Raw genomic sequence first — 26,883 nt, 5'->3', positions numbered from 1 at the left:
TGCAACTGAGTAGCTATAACAAAGACCCTATGGCCCACAGAGACTAAAGTATTTTACTATATGGACTTAAGCAGAAAAGCTTTGCGAACCTATGATATAACCTAAAATGAAGATCCATAACAGTGTCTCAAGTCAACTGGGTAAAAATAAAAGCTGTTTATCTTCAGCCTAAAATCTATAGACACCAGTTTAATTCACGCTATTAACCCTACATCAGCCTAGGCTCTGCAATGCTTTCCAAAGTCCACCCGCTAATAATTGTCTAATCCTGTTGACTATACTTCCAAAATCTCATATCTCTCTTACTCCTATGGAAGGAACCTAGATTCCAGACTTCATCATTAATTCCCTGAGTAATTCAAGTGGCCTCTGAATGGTAGCCCAGCCTATGGATTTTGCCTACTACAACACAGAGCTGTCATACTAAAACAGAGACTGTGTCACAGTATATCTATCTTCAACACATTTCAATGTTTTTGACAAAATTTAATATATTTAACATTTTAAATTATTAATATTGATGTGATAGAACTAAATTTAAATGCCTGAATTTTACAAACAAAGACCTCCATAATATGGATACAACTCTCCTGGTTCATCTTCCAGTGACATTGCTTCACCTATCCCCTGCACCCATCCCCACAGAAACTGAAGTACACACCATTACTACTCTTTAACTCTGAAGCCTACATATTTTCCCAAACTCACTCAGCACATATCTATGCCTTTACTTCCACTTTTTCTCCTTCTCTCTGTGTTTTTATTCACTAACCCATCCAAAAAACTTATGAAGCATCAGTGAACATCAGATACTGGCCTCAGTGAAAGGAATAGAGAGGGAAGAAGGCAGATCTAGTTTTATCTATGGAAAGATTGAGTCTATTAAGGAAAGAGAACATTAAATAAATACACAAATAAGAATTTTATGAGAATCACAAACCAATGCTATGAATGAAAAAGAGCTATGTGGGACTTACAGAGAGGTCTATCCCAGTCTGGAAAGTCATAGAGAGCATACCTCAAAGAAAATGACACCAGAGCAAAGAGAAAGTTCACATGGGGTCAACAAGGTGAAGCTACCTCCCCCCATGAGGCTGTTTCTAATTAATCCAGTTTCAATCAATAGATTTTTAAATATGTCTAACAGTTGTGATATAATGACTAACATAATACTAAATGGCCAGCCAAAATATTATAAAACCTATTTAATAGCATAGAATGCATCTGTGCAAATAATACAAAATTATATTGCTTATACACATTTCAAAAAGATAAAAGGGAATGCAGGCAAACCCTACACTGATTTAAAGTAGGTAGCAGAGTTTAGGGTGGTACTTTTTTCTTTCTGTAACAATTATTTTATAATAATAAACTATAGCAGTGTAAATAGTTAACCATCTTTACAAAATTTTAAGGAACATAAGTAATATTTCATGTCTACTTCACTCACATGTAATATTTTATAGTTATAATATAGAATAACCTATAACACATTATCTTTCATGTAAACTTGCAAGCTTCCCAGGCGAAATACCTGTGAATCCTACCACTGTTCAAATTTTCTATATTATTATTTGTATCCCAAGTTTCTCTACTTGATTAAAGCTTGTATTAGTCTCTATAAGAAGAGTGAATGTACTTGATTTTGTTATGCCCAATCAAATCTTTACATAAAAACAGTTCCAGTGAATTTTGACATTTTTAAAAGCTTAAAGTCAACAACTATCCCCCCCCAAAAAGAAACAAAAACAAAAACAAAAAAACAAGCATTTACACAATGTGGAGAAATTAGAACCCTAATGCATTGATGGAAGGAATGTAAAAAGACTCAGCCACAATGAAAAACAGTTTGGCAGTTCCTCAAAAACCTAAATACCAAATTACCATGTGACACAGCAATTCCACTCCTAAGTCTGTTACACAAAGAATGGAAAACAAGTATTTAAACAAATACATGTTCACAGCAGCACTATTCACAAATGCCCAGAAAAAGAGGAAACAGTTTCAATGTGCAAAAGAGGAATAAAAAAAATTCATATATACATAGCATAGTATATACATAAAAGGAATGTAGCACTGTACATGCTACAACGTGTCCGGTCCTAAAAAATACCAAGCTAAGTGAAAGAAGTCAGACAGAAAAAGGTCACATATTGCAGGTCTCCCATTTATATGAAACACCCAGTATAAATTCACACAGACAGAAAACAGATTGGTGGTTGCCAGGGCTGGAGAAAACGAACAAAGGGGGAAAAATGCTTAATGGGTACAGGATTTCACTTTGGACTGATGGAAAGGTTTTAAAACTAAACAGAAGTGGTGGCTGCACTCCAATGTGAATGTCCTAAATGCCACGGAATTATTCACTTAAAAATAATGTGATATGAATTTCATCTCCTACAAAAAAAAAAAATCAATATCCAACAAAGGTGCAATTTTCGGTGGGGGGGGGAATCTATAAAATGTGTTACAATCTATTTGTTAACAGTTATTCTTGGTTTGCACACATGGAATCAAGGTCCATCCAACAATAAGACAGAACTTACCTCAACTCTTTCCTCCTCCTTATACAGATCCTTGCTGCTAAACCAATCAAGAAAGGTCAATCATTTCAGCATCTAGATCCTGAACCTATCCCACCCTCAATCACCTTCACAGTTCTGAACTTTTTTAACCTAGTTTACAGAAGAGCTTGTAATTCACTTGGAGCTAAAGTCATCAGTGGCAGAGTTCATTGGAATCTGGATCACTTAAATATTTCTACTCTCCATCCAAAATTCCTATTTGCTTAAAATGAAAAAGAAACAGATAGCTTGTTGGGAGAAGATGAAATTATTGTATTTCTCTTTTAAAGGAATGAGAGCCCATTCATTCATTCAGCAGACATTAATTCCCTGTCTGCTATGCGTCAGGCATTCTGCTAGGGGTTAGCAGTACATCAGGAAAGGAAAACAAAGATCTCTCCCCTAAAGAGTTTGAATTCCAATGAGGGCAAAGAAATAAAAAGACAAACACATGCTTGGTAGATAATGATATGCTAGAAGTTGACAGACGATCTAAAAAAAAACAAAAACAAAAACAAGGTAGAAAGAGCTGGCATGGGGATGCAGGGGTGGAGCGCATGGGAAAACCTGGCAGTACTAAGTCAGAAAGCAAGTGCAGGAGCCTCACGGAGAAGGCGACATTGGAGTCAACAGTCACAGATGGTAAGACTTAATTTTTCCCCTTCCATGTCCAAGACAGGGAACCTCTGCAGCGAATCTGGGGGGGTCTCCAGTGTGGCTGAAGTAAAAGAACAAAGGAGAAGGTAGTAGGAGATGAAAGAGAGAGCAGAGCAGCAGGAGAGGGAAGGGTTTCCAGAGGCTTTGGCACTCTCCCAGTGAAAGAGAAAGGGTTCAACCATGTGAAAGCAGAAAACTGCACAGCAGGTGGCAGCCAGGGGCAGAACCCAGGCAAGCTCGCCAACGCAGAACCTGGTGGAAGACTACTGCCAATAAGGCGGCAGTAGCTCCCATGGGGAATTGTCGTAGGAGATGAGGAATGGGTAGAGACTGCAAATTAAAACACTCAGAGTAAATGATGAAGACCCAGGGAGAGGCAATGAAATGCACAGCCATACTTGGTGAAAAAATAGACCAAAGTTACTGAAGTCTAGTGTAGAGAGCAGAAAAATAACAAGGAGAATACAGCTAGAAATACAAGTTGGACCAGACCCTAAAAAAGCTACCAATAACCGAGAAGATTTTCTTTTTCTTTTTAATCCTTTAGAACGCATACACACATGGGATAGGAAAAATGTGCTATTTGTAGGGGTGAAAAATCTGAAGACAGCTGGCATTACTTTCTTAAGAAGAGGAAGAACAGGAGAAAACAATATAAAAGGTATTTAAGAGGAAAAAACAAGTTGGAAATACGTATGTAATGGATGAAATAGCTGTTAGAGCTTCCAAAGGTTAAAGGAAGAAAAGAAAAGAGGTCACTGTGTGCCACACATGTAGTCAGGGGAGCTGATACCAAGGTCATTTCCACACCAGTCCGCATCCACTTCCACGGACTCTTTCCCTTTCTGGTCTAAACAGGAGAGAGAGGAAAGAACACAAGGTAGGGAGTCTGGAAGAAGTGAATTCTTGACTGCTAGCTCCTTGATAATGATGTGACCCCAAGGGCCAGATTTTTAACTTCTCTGAGCCTCAGCCTCTATACATGAAAATGGGAGGAAGGCCTAAATCTTAAAATACAAGAATCAGGCATGGTTATCAGGGCCAAGCAGGTGCTCCTCTTCCCTCTTAGTGTTCAAGTCAGCTTCTTTCTCTCATTGCTTTTTGCTTCCAACAGCTGTTCTGGACTTCTTACAACCCTCATATAATCAAGAATAATGAGAAATTTTGATTTATTGAGGTGGTAAGTTACGCTTATTCATCAAGAACACATTCACGAAAATAGCTTTTTTGATAAAGCACACCTCAGAGATACAAAAATGGGCATGGGATGATCCCATCAGTTGCCTTCTCTGCACTCAACAATCTTGCAGAGCAAAACAGCCGATAAAAAATGAAGCAGCTGGTAAAAAATGATTATCAATTTTGGATTATCTGGTTCATGGAAGGATATTCTTTCATAAACATGTAAGTTTATGAAACACACACACACACATCTAGGAAATTCTATTATAAAAGTATTGTTACCACACTGAAGCTAGCACAGACTGCTGCTTTACTCCCTATCAGTCCAGGAAACACTGTGCAATCTACTAAAGTGGGTAATGGAAACACAAATGATTGGTCAGAGAGCTCATATTCACTTTTATATAGATGGGCAAGGTTTGAAATGAAGCACAATAAAACTTGAGAAAAGTATTATTCAGAAAAAAATACAATTTTAAAAAAGAAAAACATTAAATCTCTAAACACTAATACTCCTCATTTAAAAACAAACAATTATTCCACTGGCTATTTCAACTCTTCTGGGTTGAATCCTATGCTGTGGGAGCAGAGCGCCAAACTGTCCCACTGTGACCTGTGAAACCCTGAAAAATAATTGGTTCTCTAATTGAAAAAGAAAAGAAGATTAAAGGAGGAAGAAGAGCTCTGCTTCAGAAAGAATGAGTCTAAGGCACTATTATGATAGAAGAGTAGACTGGCAAATGACTAACAGCCAACAATTAAATTAAAATAAATTGCTTATTTTGTGTGAAATGTGGTTGCATTAGATCTTTCTGATAAATGGGATTTCCTCAGTGATGAAATTTTTCCAATTAAAATAAACTTTTTATATATTGTACTTGAAATTGCCCAGTGAAATATGCAACTATAACAACATATACTTTCTAGGTTGTAATGAAATTGTATGTTCACATCCATTTATAGATGCTTATTAGGTCTGAGTAATATCTGGACCAGGAAACATCCCTCTTCCCAAAGTCTCTATCACAAAACAAACACTATTCAGATGAAAATATGTTGTGAAAATCACAAACAAGAATCATAATCTGCATTTTTAAATATTAAACTAAACAACAAAGTGAGGAAATTGTTTTTCAACAGCAAGTGTAGAAAGTTAATAATGTAATCATAAGTTATCTCCCAAAAATTAATAATGTATAAAATATAATGCATTTCTTTTTCTAAATTAGAACCACTTTTTCCTTCTTTCTTAAAATACAAAGGCAGCAAATAAGAGTAAAGAACCAATTTGTTTTCTTTCTTTTTTTAAAAAAGACTTTTTTTATTCATTTGAGAGAAAAAGAGCACGTGTGTGAGAACACGGTGGTAGAGGGAGAGGCAGAGGGAGAAGAAGTACACTCCCCACTGAACAGGGAGCCTGACTAGGGACTCGACCTGAGCTGAAGGCAGACACTTAACCAACTCAGCCAGCCAGGTGCCACACCCATTTGATTTTAAATGCCAATGGTTCTTTACCCTAGATTTCTGGGTTGAAAATATATGTATAAATATACAGAATTTAGTAATTTCTCAGAAAGAAAAATAAAATTTATAGCGTACATTACAAACTAGAAAATACCTTAATAGACTGTGTGTGATACCTGTTGCCCATTCATTAAATATAGTATATTTGACTAAAGAAGGGAAAAAAAAATCTTTCCTGGTACTTAGAAAGACATTTTGTAAGGATTTTTCCTAAAACTGCAGAAAAGCGCTTAGGAGTGGTAACAAAAACATGTTAACGTGATTATTAAAAATCTGAAACTCAATAACATTTAATGAACAGAACAAATAAATTTACAGAGTTAAAATGCCCCAGGACCCTAATATGGCATTCCTGTAAAAGGAACATACACATAAAGAAGACAGACTTAATTTTAATGAGTGGAATAAACAGAGTCAAGTACCTTGTGAAATGTTTCAATTTTTGGACCGCTCATCCTAGCACCCTCATCCTCCTCTGCGGAAGATGACCATGTTCTAATCCCTAGAACTGTAAATATTTTACTTTACGTGGAAAAACAAACCTTGCACATATGATGACAGTGAGAAACCTGAAGACTAGGACACTAGCATGGATTGGCCAGGTATACCCAATTGAATCACAAAGTTCTTCAAAAGAACTTTCTTGGCAGAGGTCAGAGTCTGAGAGGGATGTCATTAAGGAAGCCACATATGTGGGCAGCTCTAGAAGTTGGACAAGGAAAGGAAGAGACAGATTGCCCCCCAGACTCTCCAGAATGTAGCCTTTCTGACATGCTGATTTTAGCCCAGTGAGACCATGAGGCACTTCCCACAGAAATGTAAAACAGTGGGTGTCTGAGTGGCTCAGTGGTTGAGAGTCTGCCTTTGGCTCAGATAGTGATCCCGGGGTCCTGGGATCGAGTCCCAGATCAGGCTCCCTGCAGTGAGCTTGCTTTTCCCTCTGCCTATGTCTCTGCCTCTCTCTCATGAAAAAATATATTCTTAAAAAAAAAAAAAAGTAAAACAGTGAACTTGCATTACATTGCCAAATTCACGGTAATTTGTTATAGCAGCAATACAAAATTAATACAAAGCCCCATCTGTGAGCATGATTCCTCCTACCCTCACTAGCTAAGCTATGCTAGAAATGGAAGGAAAGCTAAGAAAGTAAAGAAGAGCTAATCCTGAGTCCTGACATCATTGGGACCCTGAATTTACCAAATCTAAGAAAACCAACCACCTGACTTCTTGTCTAAATCGCTTTTAGCCAATTATGGTTTCCTTGCAGGCAAAGTTCCTTACCGACTCACGAGAAAACACTGATTTATAAAGACTAATACAGCATGGAAAATTCCAAAGGTGTCTCTCAATCTTAGATTTGGGGACTGTAAGACATTCCAAAATAAAGACTTCTCACTTCAGGGGTTTCGCTCCCTCCTTATCGATTATTTGACATGCTGTTAGAAAAGCCAAAATACCAATGTTCCTTATCAACTAAGTTATAAAGACAGCTCTATGTATTTCCTTAATTAGTCACCACTTTAGGAAACAAGAATGGAGCTAAACCACAGGAAGTTCTTAGTATGTCAAAACAGGAGAATTTCATCTACTGTATATGGTTCACCTAATAATGTCTTTAGCTTACACCATAAAGCAGGAGGAGGGGGGAAAAAATCTATTCCTGAAAAATTATCACTCCTCTGAACCTTCTGCTAGCACTCTATGAAAATAAGAAAATTAACAGTTATCACCCTTCCTGCAAACCCTGGGGAGAATTTAGGCAAATACAAGAGCCAAGTGAAGCTTATGGCCTATCAAATGCAGGTTCCCTACGCCTTAATATATCCCAGTTCTATAATTACATTAAGCCTTACATACCATCCTCGCTAATTTTTGAAACTGTAAATAACTGTCAAAAATAATCATGAATAAGTAACAAGAACTGGAGTTTACCAAGTGCTGATTGAGCTTTTCAAGTTCACTCTCAAAGCATTAGCTCAATCGCGCCAAGTTAAAATTCTCAGTTTTTAAATCTCATAATATCACAGAAATTATTGGCTCAATTCCATTAATGATTTATAAACTGAAAGAAAAAAAATCATGGACAAACTTAGGGAAAAAATGAGGAAAAAAAAACAAACCAGTATGATTTTCCGGATTCAACAGATCCCTCCTTCTACAGGAATTTAATAAAGCATCTGACAACAAAGACATACACAAAAATGAAAGAAACAGGATGTACGGAATCTATTAATACTTTCTAAAACTGATGGTACAATCGGTGCTACAGAATTCTTCTCAAGTGGCCACTAACATATGGCAGCTAATGCAGCAGTTCTAGGGTTTGAAAGACTTCATGTGGAAGGTGGGGCTAAAGCTGGCTAGGTCATCCAGAAGATTCAGAGGAGGCACACAAAATTTTACAAGTGGAAATGAGCCTGCATTCTCAAAATTTAAGTTCAGCTAATAACTCCTGAGCAACTACAATGAGCTGGCCATTAAAGATGCTTTAAAATCTTCATGATATAATCCTCACATCACCTTCTGAGATGGGTATCATCTCCCCCATTTTATAAAGAACTACAGCTGCAAAAGCCAGGGTCACACATGTGTGTGTGTGTGGTGGGGGAGACTCCACAGTCCCTCTTCCTTCCACACTCCACAGCAGGGTGTTGGTATTTACAGCTCAAATACTTACAAAAATGAATAGAGGGGCCAAATGATGAAAGATGGTCTTAATAAAAAATGGCAAGTTTTTAAAGCCTTTAATATAAATTGTGGGCTGAGGGTGAACTGCTGTGGGGCAGCGGTAAGGTGGCAGGAGATGAGAAGGAAATTATTTTAAATCAAAGAAGAGCACTTTAAATAAAACATAATAGGATTTCTTTTAATCAGAGCAGCAGCATGCCACAGCAGAGAAGCATTGGCTTTAGACTCAGATCTGTATTCCATTCAGAGGGGCAGCTCCTTTTAGCTCAACTTGGCTTGAAGAGTGCAAGTTTCTTTTACATATAACATCTATGCAATATTCGCCTTGATTCTCCCACAGGATTGTTTTGGGTAGCAAATAAAATGATCTGAGGCAAACACAACTGCTAAAAAAAAAAATTATCATCAATACCATTGTATTATTATCTCATTAAGGAGTTTCTTAGTTTTGCCAGATTTGACATATCTTCATTAACAAATACATTCGTCTGTTAAAGAGGATCCAAAAATGAACAACCTGATGTTAAAGTCACCATAAAAAGGTATTCCTAGTTGGATGAAATATCTCATTCTCATTACAGATAATGTATTAGCCCCTTGAATTAAAGAGAAGGGGAGGGGGTGCCTGGGTGACTCAGTCAGTTAAGCTTCCAACTCTTGGTTTTGGCTCCAGGGTGATCTCAGGGTCCAGATCTCAGGGTGGTGAGATCGAGCTCACATCAGGCTCCAGGCTCAGCAGGGAGTCTGCCTGAGATTCCTTCTCCCTCCTTCTCTCTCTCTGGGTGTGCACACACTCTCTCCCCCAAATAAACAAAATCTTTAAAAAAAAATAAAATTGCATATATATAAATAGGCAGCAGTCAAGTCCAGGCCAAGGCCCCCGGCCTGGGCCTCATGCCCAATACTGTACAAGGTAGAAAGGCTATGGCAGGCTTCATAACCTTGGTTGCCATGGGTCCCACTGGTAGAGAGGTGGACTGCTTCTCAGAATAATTCTTAAATGCAGAAAATAAAATACATAGGAGATCTTCCTTTATGAAGGGAGTATACCTGCAAGGAGTGCACTTGGCTGGCAAGTCAAGCCGTTAGCAACCTCAGGATCCTCCTGAGTCCAGGCCATGCTATTCCTGGGCAACCCCAGCCAATGGCTGAGCATGACAGCAGCACTACCCGTGACTCCCCTAACATGCCCTCTGCCTCAGAGCAACCTCCCAGCTAGGATGGCTGAGAATTTGTCATATTCCATCACGGTTGAAGGCTCTTCCTCCCTAGTCCTGCTTTCTCCACCTTCACGCTTCACCTGCATTGCCCACAGCACAAGTCCTAAAAAAAACCTGGTACACCAACATCTCTCAGCATTGGCTCCTGGAGGACCCAACTGACAAAATATGCTTCTTTATTAGTGTACTGAACAACAGAAGCCAGCTGTAGGTCTCGCAGCTACCCGCATTTTGAAGTAGTGAGAAGTTTCAATAATATTTTTAACATATCTGAAATAATTCTAGTGGGATATAAATAAAAGTATATATCAACTGAACAAGTAGAAATGGCATAGGTGCTAATGTGTTTGTTGCTTGTATTTATAACCAAAGGAAAAGCTAAATTTCAATTAGAGATTAGTGAAAGTAATTTTTTTTTTCTTATCCAAGTTCTAAGACCCTAAGTTAACTCCTGAACTAGAATGCATCTGCCTTGGAAACAGCCATTCTTTTAAGACACAGACAAGCACTTAGACAAGTGAAAGCTGTGATAACCAAAGGTTTCTAATCTGGTGCTCTCCTTAGATGCCAGGAATCCATGATTGCTTGTGTTAAATGCATAGAACGTGTTACAAATTATAAACTGTGACTAAATGATTTAGCCTTGAGGGACAAAACACACCCAACTCACAAAAACACAAATACATAGTTACCTCAAAAACTAACTTATGAAATTCAAGGTTAAAAAAGTTATTTTCATAAAAGGTTTTTTCCTATTACAAAAGAATTTACTACATTATTTTCTAATTCCAACAGCATACAATTCAGCAAGAAGCCTCCTACATCTATCTCCTTATGACGCTCCTACCACAACCCCCCACTCTTCTCTAGTGCTCTAGTTATGGCATCAGGTTGCAATACTAACTCTGCGTGATCCTATTTCTTCCAAGCCTGGCAAGTGTCTGTGGAGGTGGGCAGAGGGAACAGGGAAGAAGGAAGAAGAGAGAGAGGGAAAGGAGCAGTGTGAAGAGCCAGATTTACAAGTATTGCTTTAAGATTAAAATCACGCATTCAGGGCACCTGGGTGGCTCAATGGTTGAGCATCTGCCTTTGGCTCAGGTCATGATCCCGGGGTCCTGGGATCGAGTCCCACCTCAGGCTTCCCACAGGGAGCTTGATTCTCCCTCTGCCTATGTCTCTGCCTCTCTATCTCTGTGTCTTTCATGAAGACATAAATAAAATCTTTAAAGCAAAATAAAATAAAACCGTGCATTCAGAAGGATGTGTCTCCTTTATTTTTTCAGATGACTAATACTGTACACTAATTATGAGTGGGAGTCTTGAGAACATAATGTAGACAAAGCAAAGAATAATTGCCTGAAATAGGGAAGTGTACTTTGAGCAACCAGAGGGCAACAAGAGATGACCTGGGTAAATGGGGAGAAGACAGAAGATATGGGGATCTGAAGAGAAATCCTGAGTGAAAAAAAATGTGTGAGGACAATAAAATCTAACAACCTTACAATGTTGTCAAGAGAGGACAGCTACAAGTGCACCACTACAGACTGCAAGAATTAAAACACCAAAGGTGACCTTGTAATCTAAAAGGAACACAGTTTACCCGGATCTACTACTAGTCAAGTGACTCTAGGCATCCAGTGCTCCCTAGAACCATTCGTCTCTCCAATGTTAAAAGGAAAAGAGAGAAGAGGAAAACAGCAGGGGGAGGAAGCTATGTTTATGGGCACCTCTCCCCATGCACGCACATCTAAGTCTCCTCCTTTTCTGTTTATAGCATTTGTACAATACACAAGTAATGCGCCTAGTTACAAGGGCCTTTAAAATTCCCATCACATGATGCCAAAGATACGCTGTATAACTAAGCATGTAACTGAAGCATTCTGGGATTTAAAAGTCGCCTGTGGCTCCAGGCTAAACAACCCCACTCTCCTTAGCCGTTTTCACTAAGTTCTATTTCTTTAGAGCTTTCAGAATAAATTTCTGTTTCTTTAGCAACCCAACACAAAATACAAATAATTGGTAACAATGAGATACTTTCTAATGGTGAAACAAGACATTTCTGACCTATGCCATCATTTCCTTAAGTCTTTAGTTCGATTCAGATTCAGACACAGACAAGAACCAAAGTATAAATCCCTAGGGAAATATTTAATTCTTCACTGACTTCCCCCTCAATCTTTCCAAATTAGTGTTTGTCAAATGTCTTCTCAGAAAACTTTAAGATACATTGCATTCATCTTGGCATCACCTCTTTATTAACACATATTTCCAAAAAAAAAACACTGCTACAAATTATGTTATTCATCTTCATGTAGGCTTGTGAGCTAGTTTAGGATTTTTTTTATACACTTTTGTTCATACAGAGGAATAAATTGTGTTTCAAATACAAAGCGACACCCTGAGCACAGCCAAGTCCCTGGAATAATCCATGGTTTATCACTCCATACCCCAATACTTTGTCCACTGAACTATGATGTCAGAAATCTAAGCTTGATTTGTTTTTAAGTGCATAATCCATTAACTGTTTCCATATGCCATAACTGTTCAGTTGAGAAATTATTTATAAACCAGTTTATTGGCCTTATCTAGCAAATATGATGCACCTGTTATAAAATGTGATTACTTCAGAAAGCTAACAATTGTGGAATCACATTTTTATAATAAATCAGTTTAAGTGAATTAGACTATTCATGTACTTTCAAAAAGCCCTTTAATCCCTATTAACAGTTTGTGAATAATGAAAGTAATTAATATTAATTTTAGTTGATAAACCCAACACCAATAACCTGTTAGTATACTTTAATCCATTTTCCAACAGCCTGTAAAAATTAGCCAATGGATGCTTCCAATCTGGTAAAAAATACACAGGTCATTAGCATTATTTTGATGATACCAAATGTTCAATATATGAATATTGTGATTAAATTTCAAAGAGATATAAAAACAATTTTCTTTTATAATCTTGTTAGGTTTTAACAGGAGCCCAAGAGAGTAAAACATGGCAGTCCTTTCTGAATCAAAATCAACATTTGTCATTCCATTCCTCATTCCTGTGCTTCAACTTGAGGGGGAATTTGACTGCGTTTGATGGAGATTGTGAAAGCAACACATGAATGGGCACGTGTCTGCCTTTCTCTCCCCAGTGCCAAACACAAGGCCTAACACACAATGTATACCCAATAGATATTTGCTTGAAGAGTGGTAGCCAAAACAGGAGAGAGAAAAAGTGGGAGGAATGAAGGAGGAAGAATGAGAAAAAGAAAAATATGACCAGGAAAAATGCCTACGTTTTGTTTTCAGAATAATTTAAAATATGGAAAGCTAAGATAGAACTCAAAAGTCTAGAAAATGTAGAAGAAAGGCAAGGAAACCAAAGTCACATTTTTTAAAATATTTATTTATTCATGAGAGATGAGAGATGGGGGGGTGGGGGAGAGAGAGAGAGAGGCAGAGACACAGGCAGAGGGAAAAACAGGCTCCATGCAGGGAGCCCGATGTGGGACTCGATCCCGGGTCTCCAGGATCACACCCTGGGCCGAAGGCGACGCTAAACTGCTGAGCCACCCGGGCTGCCCCCCAAAAGTCATATTTGATAGCAAAATAAGGTATAGAAGAAAGAGCAATACAATTGAATCAGGCAAACATGTTGATTTCACAGGAAAAGCCTAAGACAGTTTCCTGTACTCCTAAAGATAGGGCACAGGCACTTTCCTAATAAAGCAATGTTATAAACATCACAGGAAGGTTAGTTTAAAAGACAACATTATTAAAATCTAACTGGGAGAAGATATAATAAAGAAGAACATGAGTCATGAGGAAATGTCCAAGCTCCTACCTAGAATACCTTGCTATTTCTACCAGAGCCTGAGGCAGGGTGGTATTCTGGAGAGTTAGCATGTTGTGCAGGAGAAAAATCTCAGTAGAGATGTGTTCCTGAATTAGACAAGGTAACGTGAAAATGGCCCAGTTCAGCGAGTGGTACACCACAGATGCTCTATGGGTACTATTAGGCCCTCTTCCTTTTCCAACTTTCAGTGTATAAAATCACCAAAACCAAGGCATCTTAATCTGAAAGTTTATAAAACCCAAAGCAGTGTCTTCCATAGAAACAAAAAACCTTAGTGACCAAAAAATACAGAGTATGTGACTAGAACAGATAGAGAGTAAATGATTGAATTCAGTTCCTTTTTTCTTTCTACCTATTTCAAATGTTTAGGGAGTACAACTGATTGGCATTTACCATTTTAAATTCCTGGAATGGAACTTTCACTTTTGTAATCAGAGAAATAGCTCTGGGTTTTTTGTTCGTTCAATCAATTTATACCCCCTTTGCCCATTTCTCCTACCCACGCCTCTGGCAACCACCAATCTGTTCTATCTATGAGCTTGGTTTACTTTTTTTGTTGTCTTGAGAATCTACATATAAGAGAAATCATACAGTATTTGTCTTTCTCTGTCTGAATATTTTCAATTAGCATAATGCCCTCAAGGTCCATCCACGTTATCACAAAATGCCCTGGTTTTTAGACAGAAGAATTACTGCAATGAAAAAGAAAAAAACAGATATTCTATTTCTCTAAAAACCCAGTAGAGTCTCCAATAACAAGAATCCTCTGTCCTTCACCATGAAGCTGTAATGCAAACCAAAGATGAAAATCAACCAGTAGGCAATGCCTCTTACTTTTCCCTGCCAGCTAGAGATCAGAGAGCAACTGTCTGGCCACCTTGGACTGAATAATAAATGACAAGGTTTAATTTTGAATTCTGCGGAAATTACAAAATTGATTCAAAGTAACCTTTGGAGTCACAGGAGACAGGCAAAAGATTTGGACCTAAAGACTCAGGGGCCAGGCCATGAATAAATAGACAAGGAGCAAGGTGGTGACTCCACCAGCCCCTTAGTCTTGTCTAAGCTTTCCAAATACTTTAGTCTCGCCTACTTTTCTGATCTTTAGTACAAAATATCTATAGAAAATCCTGCTTTTCTGCAAGCATCAATTTTGTTTTCCAATAAATCATCCACCATCACAGAAGAAAGAAGTTAGCATTTGAGTAGAAATGATAGAATTTGTGGGGCTCGGCCAGCCACTACGTCAAATGAGAGACTCAGGGGCGAGGGGACAGCTTGTCCAAAGGCAGAAAGGGATGGAAGTACAGAGTATTCAGAAAAAGGGTGTCCTTCCCTCACCTTCACCTTTATAACTAATATTAGATCCTGCAAATACATTGTTGGTTTATTTTTTTTTTTCAACCTTGAATCTCAAGGCTAAAGTTAGATGACTTAAGAATTTTTTAAAAGTCCAATTATTTCATTTAGGGCTAGCACTACAGCTAAATTAAAGACATGCTAACAAGTTTCCCTTTTGGGCCTCATTAATTAAGAAAGTAATCAGAGTAAAGAGGGAAAAAAAAGAGACAGTAGCTGGATGGCAGTATAACTTAAATAGCTTTAAGGTACCACCATTTGTAGCTACTAGGAAAGCAAAGGGAAAACTAATCAATTCCAGATTATGAAATCTGAAATTCTGAAGTGTTTTACATGTAAATACACATTTTAACTGCCATATATTTTCCTTGATTGCCTGAAGAGTGCACTAATCTTATTCAAAGAAAATGTTCATTCTCCATAATCAAAAGGTAAAATTAAGATCTGCTTACTTCACAAGTTTTCCTAGGATAAGCCTGCTGGGAAAACTCCCACTGTTTTCAAAGATCAAAACACAAGTTTTACTATTTTGGTCAAGAACAGTACCCAAAAATATCTGCTGAAGGTTTTGGGTTAATCCCAAATCCTGGAAAGCCACCTTAATTTAAAATCACCTTTTAGAGTTTCTAACTTACAATTATTTTCTAGAAAGATATTCTAATTTATAGTATATTTTACAAGCATTTCAAAGGAATGCAAATGATTTTTTTCTTTTAGGATCTGCCAATATCCTTTCATTGCTCTGATTATCAAGTTTAATCAGATACATAGTATAGTGCCTAATACATAGTATCTTCTTTTTTAAGATTCTGAGAGAGAGAGAGAGAGAAGAGAGAGAGGACAAGCGGGGTAGGAGTGCAGAGGGAGAGGGAGAAGCAGGCTCCCCACTGAGCAGAGAGCCCAATGACACAGGACCCTGAGACCATGACCTGAGCTGAAGGCAGATACGTAAAGGACTGTGCTGTGCCACCCAGGTGCCCCCCAGTATGTATTTTAAGAAGTTAATTCTTCCCTCTCGATAGCAAGCTTTCCCATCTCCAGCTGGAATACATCTCTCTCCTTCAGCTTTCTGTGGTCAATGAGCCCAGTCATAAGTGGCATAGCCTATGGTGAAAAAGGTTCCTTTTGAAAATTAAAAGGTAATCACTGATGTAAGTACCTTGTAATATAGGCCTAAAATGTAAGCATTACAGAACTTAAAAATTAACTCAATAGCTTAAGTGGGTATCAACTCTGAAATGTGTGGTAGAGATCCAATTTTCAGATAAGAATGTTTGAATTATTAAAAAACAAAACAAAACAAAACAAAAACACCAAACAAGAAAAGCTACTATCACAAAAAAAAAGGAAAGAAAATGAATGCTATCACTTTTAAGGAAAAGATCATATAACCTATTCATATACTTCTATTTTAAGCTAACTTTCAAGGTTTCAATAAATTTGGTATTTCTTCTATCCCATGTGATTCATACCAGTTATTTTGACAGTCACTGCAATATCAAAGGGTGATAAAATTCTAACCAGAAGGCTCTCATTTTTGTGTTTTTCTATGTCCCATTGACAAAAAGGAACTCTCATGCCAAAATTCTCTATGAAAACATCCTTTTTTTTTTTCAAAAGTCCAATTTAGAACATCTTCAAAAAAGCTATTATACTGAAATTTTGACAAAGTTCTGCATGAACCATTTGCATTTTAAAGAGGGCTCATGCTATTAATGTAAATAGCAAAATTTGGATTTTAAACATTGCTTTTTATTAGATAATTTATTTAGCCACTAGTGAAGTAAAAATATCATGTCTAGGACTCTTAAAATAAGAAGCTCTCCAGAAGTTAATATATAAAAATTGGCAGTGTTAACATACTAAAATTAACAAATAAGCATGATGCTCAACTTACCTTTTTGTTGGCAACAAAACGTATTCTCAAGTTTACAGAGCAAATCCACATTTTCATACTTATTTTCATTTACTTTGATCCAGAAACAGCTTTCAGTCATTTCGTGAGGTCTGATCTGCAGTCAGAGAGATGGATTCATAAATAGTTGGGTGTTTCAACTGTCCCAGCGCAATCACTACATTCAGACCCAGGGTCCCATAGCTGCCAGCAGATGTTTACGAAGTAATCCCTGTAATATTTTTCCCCAAAGTGTGTTCAATAAAATACAAATTCCCCGGGAAGCTAAGGTTTTATTAAGGGAACAACAACAACAACAAAGTTCCACCATCATGTAGTTGAGGGTTTGAAGCAGAGTGAAATTAAATTTGTTTCTTCTTAATTATTCCTCTCAGAGGCTCAGGTAATGCTCGCATGCACTCCAACAATTCAAGTGCACATTACACATCATTTCCCAATGTTGTGTGACCATGAAACCATCTTTCTGTAGGATTCAGAATTTCTGTGTCCTGACTAAATATCAACTTGTGATAATTAGCAGGAATTTTTCCAATGGCTACCAATATAGAAAAGTTCCAAAGAACACCAAGAAACACTTCATATAGGGTTCAATGATGCTAATGCTGAATTTCCAATTTAATAACAAATCAAATCCCACTGTAACAATTATTAACTCTCACCAAGTTTCTGATCCAGAAAGCCTCAGTTGGGAGAAAAGGGCATTGTCTCAACACTTTTATTGAATTCAAATAACGCTTGTCTATTTAATGTCTCTTTGATTAGGATTTCCACTAGAAATTAAATATAAATAAATATTAAATTTTAATCTAGGTGGCAGTATGTTTTCTTCCATCTATTTCTGTTTTACCTTTAACCAATTCAATCTTCTCATGCTGGTTTCAGGTTTAAATTCTTTCTTTGGTTTTAACCCAAATGGTAGGGTTGGTGGAGGAGGAGAGTTTCGCCCACTGAGAAATCCCAGAGGAGGTGGTGGAGGAGGCACGGGACCACCAAAAGGCATTGGCATTCCTGGAAGCGGAGGAGGTGGGGGAGGAGGGGGTGGAGGCGGCATGCCTCCACAAGATGGCAGTGGCAGGGGAGGAGCAAGTGCTGGGGGGCCAGTTCCATTTTCTTTTGACTGTGGCAAAGAGTGATTTCTACCAGCTGGCAAGGCACCAAACTAGAAGAGAAGAGGGAAAAAGAAACATGACTAAAAATATCTGCGAAACATGTAAAAGTATACTCTCCTCAAAAATGATTATTTTAAATCAAAGATAATTCAGTATCAGCAATTTCACATGGGTTAACTGAAAAACAAAATTCCAACCAAGTTGGGTCCCCCTCCCCAATTAAAGAATTTCATTTTTTTTCATAAAAGTATAACTGCCAGAAATGTTATTTCCTATTTTGGTAGTTACGGCCACCCAGTTAGAGATGTCCAGGAAGGATATGGGTATATGGGTCTAGAAGATTTGAAAATCAGCAGCTTCTAGGTGATAACGAAAACCACGAGAGTAGGTAAGTTCAATCAGTATTTACAGAGCATGCAGCATAAAGTCAAATCTATACACAGAATTCTATGGAATACTAGCATTTAAATGAGAGGTTAAATAATAAGATCAACAGACTTAAATAGCATTGTCACATGTCTTTATCTTAAGAGAAAAAAAAAATCTGAAATTCTTAAGTAGGCCCTGCAAGGGCACATCACAATCCTCATCAACTGGCCTTGTGGCTTTCATATATAATTCCACCTTTATGCCAACCTCATAACAACCTCAGGGCCCTTGCACATGCTATTCCTTCTGCCTGGAACCCGAGTCTCAGCACATGGTAGTTCCTGCCAATCCTTTCAAGTCTTAGCACAACCTTTCCTCAGGAAAGCCTCATCTGGCCACTCCTTTTACCCTGATAGCACTGTGTGCTTCTCTTCTGATTGCCTTTATCTAGTGGTAAGTACTTATGGAATCATTAGCATTTATCTCTTTGATGGATTATAAGCTCCATGAGGGAAGTGACAAAGTCTATATAATTTACTACCTCTTTCTCCAGCACCTAAAGTTGCAACTGGCAAATGACAGCCATTGAAAAAAGAAGTGTAGGATGAATGAATTAAAGATGAGAGGAAAAGCAGACAAGTACAGGGCGATGAATCACAAGTGAAGGGGGTTGCTATTCTACACTGTCCAGGGTCACAGAAAAGCAATGCAAAACCAGGAATGAAAAAAGAGTCAAATAGGTCCACTGGTCACTTTTGTTCTGTGTCTATGGCATGGTAAGAATAAATGCATTTTGATTATTATAAAAGAAGATCAGAGTTGATCATTTTTTGTGATAGGATTATTTTCCTGTAATTACTCATTTCAATTCTAAGACACATACACACTATCTTGCAAATTGTGGCCTTTAATAAATGTTAATAAATCATTTTAAAAGTTTTATGGCAAAGTTATGGAAAACAGATCATGTATAAAAGCCTGAAATTGACATCTGAGATCAACACAACAAAAACTTGTCATAAAAGAAATTGAAACCACAAATCAAAAAACAGATCTTAACAAAAACATTAACTATAAAGTAGAATCAATTCAGCATTATGCTGCATTGCTGTTAAGATGGACAGTATGCCCTGTGAATATTAAGGATGTGTGTTATTTTCACACTCAATATACATTTTATAATTATTAACATCTTAAAGATATGGTTGAATTTCTTCTCTTTTTAGTTCATTTGGTAGAGTATGGTTGACTTAAATATATTATTCATGAGGCCAGATTATCCTGTGATTAACTTGATTATATTCCCAGCACCTAACAATACTTGGTTGTTAAGTAAATGAAGGTAAATGAAGTAAAATCAGACAATAGGATATATTTTATTCATACCCCTCATATTCATTATAGCTTTGATCAAAGAGAAGGATCTCAAGATAAATGAATGGATTTCATGAGAAACACACACTAATCCAAACAACAACAACAACAACAACAAAACCTTTTCCTGTTGTTCTTCAAAAATTAACATGGTGGCCAATATGAAGTCTCTAATTCTAGGCTTGCTTCTTATGGCCAAAAATAGTCATCCTTATCCATATTTTCAAATAGTATAAGAGATTCCTGGATTTAATCTCAGTTTTAAGACAAATTTATTCCCATATTCATATAAAATACATGTAGCAATAATATATCCAAAGTTGGTGGTTATTTTCTTTTTTATCAACAGGAATTCTTCAGTTTGGATTTACAAGTAATGCTTCAACTAGAAAAAGTTTTTAAAATTATATTAGCCCAGACCAAGGGAAACTGGACATAAATTCTCAGCCACTGTCTATAACTCAATCTGAAATATAATCAAACATTTCTTTTGGTGTGAGAGACAAGGAGGCACACAAGAAAGATGCAAAGTTTCGATGAATTTTACTTCCTCCTTGTACACTAAAGAAAGATCAGTGAGAGTCATTTTCTTACAGATAAGAGCTTTTTTCCCCTAAAATTGAACACTTAACAGATAGCTGTCTCTTTGGGTACCTTCTTACAGCCTCTGTAACAAAACTATCCACTAAGTATTTAAAAGAAAACTGAAGTAGCCAATAATAGAGGAAATAGTAGTACATCTGAGACTATTTCGACATAACCATAAATTAGGATGAAAGGAAATGAGCAAAACTATACTTATTGCTCATCATCCTATATGCAAATCTGCATGAAGAAATTTTGCTATGAATATTCCAGCTCCTTACTGTCATCCGTTCATAACATGCAGATGATGTATTTCTTGCTATCTAAATGTTTTATGTGTAGAGGGTGTATGTGAACTATCTGCCTCATAATCCAGATTTGCTCTCTTTTTTTTTTTGTCACGTTTTAAATCTGTTTACTTTTGGAAATTGAAAAATTATCAGAAAATGTTCTCATTCAGCTAGAGGTTATCTTTCACTGCAAGGTACCCATAGGCTGAAGGTTTTGAAAAATAAATAGCTTGAGCAATAATTTCCTGTAGTGGGATAAAGATCAGTGATGAATGACAAATCTAAGAGTAAAAAAGACTTTCTTACCCTTTATGATTACATACAAAACATGTGACATTAGGAACAAAATCCAAATTAAAAATAAGCAGATTAATTAGTAAAAGTTTAGACATCCTTAAAAATGCAAATCGAAAAAAAAGGTAGCAAAATAATTTTTTTAATTTACAAAATAGAACTACTTATAAACAATTCTATGAAAAGATACAAGTAAAATCAAAGTTTAAACACTGTGAGCTACGAAGATATGACATGACCTTTGCTTCCCTGGTAAGCTTTCAATACCCAAATTCAATCCAGAGAGATGGTATTTTACCTCTGACTTAAAAGCTTGTAACTCTGCTTGAAGTTCATTAATCTTTGCTTCTTTTTTCTGCAATTGAGCCTGAGTTTCTTGGTGGTCGGTAAACTCTTTTTCAAACTGGGGGAAACAAACAAAAAAAAAAAAAAAAAAAACAGGAGACAGAAAGAAGGCATTGAAAAGCACTATTCTTCATAGAGAAATATGATTCTAATGATCTGTCAGTAGGACACAAACATTTTATGAAAGGAATGGTAGATTTTGCTAAGTCACCCAAAGTCTTTCTCTAGGTCCCTACGGATCCCACCAAAAACCATTCAATTTGCAAGGGAGCAGACAAAGCCAGAGATGGAGTCTGTGACCTTCTCCTCTCGGCGGAGCAAAGTAGCCCAGAGGTATCTTCAACATTGACATTTTTCTTAAAAGTTCCTAAATATCATTGCAACTTTGTGTACAATAATAAAGAGCAAAGGACTGTACTGAGTTCTGTGACCTCTACCTGCAAAACTTTAAACTTATGTGAAGTTTATCACTAGGAATTAAAAGAATCCCATTATAGTATTTTTTTTTATTATTAAATAACTCCATTTTGTAAATGTGTCACTTTCTCTTACATTGTCAGGAGAGTTAAGAGCCCTGATGTAGGCTCTAACCTTCAGCAATAATTAAAGAGAATAAAATCTGTGTTGTTGATCATTAATCTTTTGGAAATTAATCTTTGGGAGATTAATGGTAATCTTTCAAAAACCCTGGTGCATTACCTTATGGGAGGAAGGCAAACAGTAAAATTGGGTGAATCCAATGAGCTTTCTAATTTATATAGCTACTCATCACAAATTCCCATCTTGCATTCAAATAACTTCATCATGCCATCATCATGACTAAAAACCTCTCCTAGCAGAGGTGAATTTCAAAAGGGTAGTGTCTCATGGTCAAGAACTTTTATTTGACACTTAAAAAATAAAATAAATCTAAAAATATGCAACTACTTCACAAAAGTAGCCGTTAGATTTTAAAACACAGTCAAATCTCAGGTAGGGGAAAAATAATATAAAACAACAGTTTACAAAAGGCACTTATATATGAATCTTATTTTGTCCTTAATTCAAAGAGATGCTTAACTAATCCCTCATCATTGAACCGGTAAGTGAAGACGTGAGAGTAAAAGCCAGATTTTGTCTTCCAATCTGGCGTTTAGATGAAACCATACCACCTTCCTCCAACTAACATTTAGATAATGCTCTACAGTTTGTTTATTTTACGTAGATTTTATTTTTTAGAACTGTTTCAGGTTTACACCAAAATTAGGCAAAGGTTCCAAAGATTTTCCATATACCCATCCCCCTCATACGTGTTGCCTCCCCCATGATTACAGTAAGCAAATCTGCTCCCATATTCATTCTTTGTGCGCCAGTGTGCTGCATTCCAACACACTGTTCTGGTTCTCCCGTTACCTTCTTGACTATTCCTATCAATTCTTTTATAGGTGCCCATTCCTCAGTGCCATACTCTAACATTGCCATGTGACAAGACTCTTCACCCCTCTCTTGGCCTCACTTCACATGCCTGGTAGAATGGTATCTTCCCCACCCACGTGCTTCAATCCCCATTCATACACTGATGGTGTCCAAACTCCTACCACCAGCTCAGCTTCTCACCTGAATTCCAAACTGCTAATCAGCCCATAAAAGTATTTTCAAATGCTCAATGAACATTTTTCAAAGCAAAAAACAAGACCAGTATTTTTATCAACCCCCCCCCAACTTTTTTGAACACTATTATTCTCTCAAAAGGATGACCCAGGGCAGCCCCAGTGGCTCAGCAGTTTAGCGCCTCCTGCCTTCAGCCCAGAGCATGATCCTGGAGACCCTGGATCAAGTCCCAGGTCAGGCTCCCTGCATGGAGCCTGCTTCTCCCTCTGCCTGTGTCTCTGCCTCCCTCTCTGTCTCTCATGAATAAATAAATAAAGTCTTTAAAAAGAAAAAGAATGACCCAAAAGACAGGACTTCTTTTGCTCTTAAACTGTCAGTGGCTATATTTAAAGGCCACATTCATTAATCTACTACCTAAGAATCTCTTGGGACTTGGCCCCAAACTACCTATTTCCCATTATAGAATAAATAATAGCATGCATTTGATGTGTTCCTCAAAGTGGTAGATGCTAGAGATACAGAGTTGAATAGAATATGGCCATTGCTTTTAGTAAGTGTGGTGTCTGGTGGCAAAGCAAAGGCAAGCGAGTAACCTGAAACCTATGAAAATTACCAGCAAGAGAGAAATAGAATGAAGACATGGGAGTGAATGATGCTTGACCTCAGGATTAAAGAACCTGACCAGTTAGCTGAGAAGGGCAGTTAGCACTTCAAACAGAAGATCTAGCCCAGTGCATACATGACAAGCAACCATGTTTAAGGGCCATAGGAGGGAGGAAAACAAATTGCAAGGAATTAAGTCACAGATGTAGAGAGGAACAAAATTATTCAAAGGAATTTTACAATAGACCAAAATGTTTTTCCTTTTGCCTGAAAACCATGGAAAGCTATCAAGAGTGCTTATAATAAGAAATTAACATGATCAAATTTGCACTTTGAAAAACCCAACGTGCAGCAGGGTGTTAGGTGGACTGAATGAGAAACAGCAGAGGCACGAAAGCAAATTTCAAAGCTACCACAGTTACCCCAGCAAGAACTGAAGGCCTGCCCAAACAAAGGTAGGAGGCAGAGGAACGGGGAAAAAAAAAATGAAGGGACTTTTTTTTTTTTTTTTTAATTTTTTAACAGAATCTAAAAACTTAGTGTACAGCTGAGTGAAGGAAATGAATGAGGTGAGTATATCTAAGATGACTATGGTGTTCTATTGCTTTGCAAGCTGGAAACTAAGTATAAGAACTTTCAGGGAGAAAGAGGGATATAAAATAAATGGGGGAAAGGCATTTTTTTAAAGATTATTTTAGAGGACGAGAGAGCAAGGGAGGAGGGAAGTGGGAGAGAATCTCTGAGTAGATTCCCCACTGAGTGTGGAACCCAACAACATGGGGTTAGCTCTCACCCATGAGATGGTGACTTAAGTGGGGGAAAAAATCACGGAGTCAGGCACTTGAGCAACTGAGCCATGCAGGTGCCCCTGAAAAGGCATTTTTAGGATAAAAGAAAACTGAATTTGGTTTCAGAAATATTAACCTTGAGATGCCTATAAGAAATCCACCATAAATTTCCATCTCCCTCCTTCTTGGCTATCTCACCTAGTCACTCACATTAGCTATCTCTTCTTCAGGTAAGCCTTCCTTGGCCACCCAAGACTAGATGAGGAATCCTTTCTATAGGGTTACATACCACATAGGGTACTCCTACCATAACAGTTATTACACTGTAATATAAAAATATCAAAATGCACACACCTCAGTAATACTCACCAACCTGGGAGCTTATTAATAGTGCAAACCTATTTTATTCATTACCTTTCTGAAGCCTTACATTTATAACTAAACTCAATAAATATTTGTTGAATGAACAAATGGAGCCAATTCCTGTCAAATCTCCCTTTATATGTTGTGAATAAATATGTCAATATCATATATTAAAGTTCCCCAGTCTCCCAGCATGAAAATCTTTGAGAGGTCATGTTCTCTATTCTCCCTTTTATGACTGCTCAATGTTTACTGCTGCTTAGTAAGAAGTAAAAAATTAAATTGTTATGAGGACAAAAATGAAGTCTTTTTCACAATATCAATATACATACAATCCTACCTCATAGGGCTCAGAATAAGATTTGGAAGGAAAAAGGATTATTTACTGGAACAAAGATAAAACTACCAAAACCACCAGAGTCATAATTAGTACACTCTGAAATAATTTATTAAATTAGTTTGGCCAAAAAAAATAAAAAATAAAAAATTAGTTTGGCCATATTTAAAATATCTGTATTACTTACCAAAGAGATAAATTTCTACATCCTAACCTATTAAAAGGATCAAACAAAATATAAACTTTGCTTTAGCATTTTTATAATATCCATAGTCAAATCACAGTTGCCTTGGGGATAAAAATGAATCTCCATTAAAGACGTACTTTATAAAAACAGATATGATAGCCTTCTTCTCCAAAAAGAGTTACTAGAGCAATATTACGCTTTACAAAATTACATGCAAAAATGTCAAGAAACACAGTTAAGGCTGAGACTCTGCTTAATTTCATTCCCTGGGGTAAATGTATTAGTGCATCTGTACAAGAAGGTTGATAATTCAATATTCTCTATGTACTTTCTGACATTTCTGGTCTTCATTTTTCAAATTTATGCACCAAAATAAAGAATGTGTCTAGCAACTATGATAGCTTCCTGCCTAAAGCAAAGTATTTACATGTGTCCTTATAAAGCTATCAGAAAGAAGTTCTTGCTGATATATACAAAATGGTATGGCAATAGAAATCTTTTATGGAGCAAACAATATTTTCTGAATATACCTAAGACATATAACTTCTGACTAAAAGCAGACAAGTAACCTTGAACAAGGTCTTTCTTCTACTTACACTTAAACTTTACAATTTCAAAACAATATGTTGAGAAAGGTATCATGTTTAACAACATTAATATATACCATATACCTAAAAATGATTATAAAAGAAAATTTACACTATCTGGGATGCATCCAAATCAAGTACTTGAAAGTTTTCTACTACTTTCTCTTGAAGAGTTAAAATAGAACACGAAGTAGAGAGTTTGGAATACAAAGTCCAGGTGAGGGGTCACACTACGACATGATCACCTATCAACTGTAACACGTATGACACTTAAATGATCCATTAATTTGTTTCCTATGTTGCTCCAGGGCAAGGACAGTATCATATTCATAGCTATAATCCTAGCCTGTAGCCAGAGCCTCAGGAGTTATTAATCTCTCATTAAGTGGTGAACCTCAGGACTTCTTACACAGGACACATAACAAAGTTTTTCATATATTCCCAGTAACTTATGAAAGACTGTCCATAATTTGCAAGTTATATTATCTTAAAATATTACAAAAATGTATAGCTCTCTCAAGATTCATCTAGGTTCAGATAAATAAAAAATGTAGCCTCTTAGGCATGGTACCAAACACATAGTAAATGTTCATTTAGTATATGTTCATTCAGGTGCTGGTAGTAGTAATTACCATTTATTCCTCCAATGTGAGAAACCAGCCACAAGAATTTAAGGCAGAGTGACTACTTAAGATGTGAGAAACCCCACAATGGCAACGTAAGTTTTTCAAAACAGAAAAAAAGTCTAATGGATATATCCTGAGCAGACATGAAATCGTAGAACATCACCCTAAAGAAAAGTAGGGAATGGCTGTATGGTCAGCAATACTACTAGGCTGAAACAAGTAGAACCGGTAATATCTGATACCTTTGACCTCTAAAATTAAAGGTTTATATGTTCAACTAGATCTTATGAAGCCACTTAACTCAAAACAAAAAGCAAGTTAACCTCTTAAAACTTTTAGATATAATTTCAATCTTATGAGCCTAAGTTACAGGATTTCTTGAGAAATACTCCAATCCTAAAACTGACGCTATACATTTTGTTCATTTATTCATTCACACATTCATTTTTTTTTTTTTTTTTTTTTTAAGTTCTGAGGGCC

General features: G+C 36.9%; 1 protein-coding gene across 18 annotated transcripts in view; it reads right to left on the bottom strand.

The window, feature by feature from the left end:
• DIAPH3 (diaphanous related formin 3) overlaps positions 1 to 26,883 on the bottom strand; it is a 512,559-nt gene that overhangs the window by 296,906 nt on the left and 188,770 nt on the right. For all 18 annotated transcript variants that reach the window (XR_013355827.1, XR_013355826.1, XR_013355823.1 and 15 more), the window contains 3 exons: positions 21,276 to 21,380; positions 17,804 to 18,115; positions 16,939 to 17,053 (listed from right to left, as the gene is read on the bottom strand). Coding sequence is in view for 12 of the 18 variants with exons in the window: in XM_077855466.1 (XP_077711592.1) it covers positions 16,939 to 17,053; positions 17,804 to 18,115; positions 21,276 to 21,380 (532 nt within the window). In the remaining 6 variants the exon portion in view is untranslated. The remainder of the gene's footprint in view (positions 1 to 16,938; positions 17,054 to 17,803; positions 18,116 to 21,275; positions 21,381 to 26,883) is intronic.

The sequence above is a fragment of the Canis aureus genome, chromosome 17 (assembly GCF_053574225.1).
Source record: "Canis aureus isolate CA01 chromosome 17, VMU_Caureus_v.1.0, whole genome shotgun sequence".
In the NCBI taxonomy this organism is placed as follows: domain Eukaryota; kingdom Metazoa; phylum Chordata; class Mammalia; order Carnivora; family Canidae; genus Canis; species Canis aureus.
The sequence above is the reverse complement of the archived record's forward strand: the minus strand, read 5'-3'. Positions and strand labels throughout refer to the sequence as shown.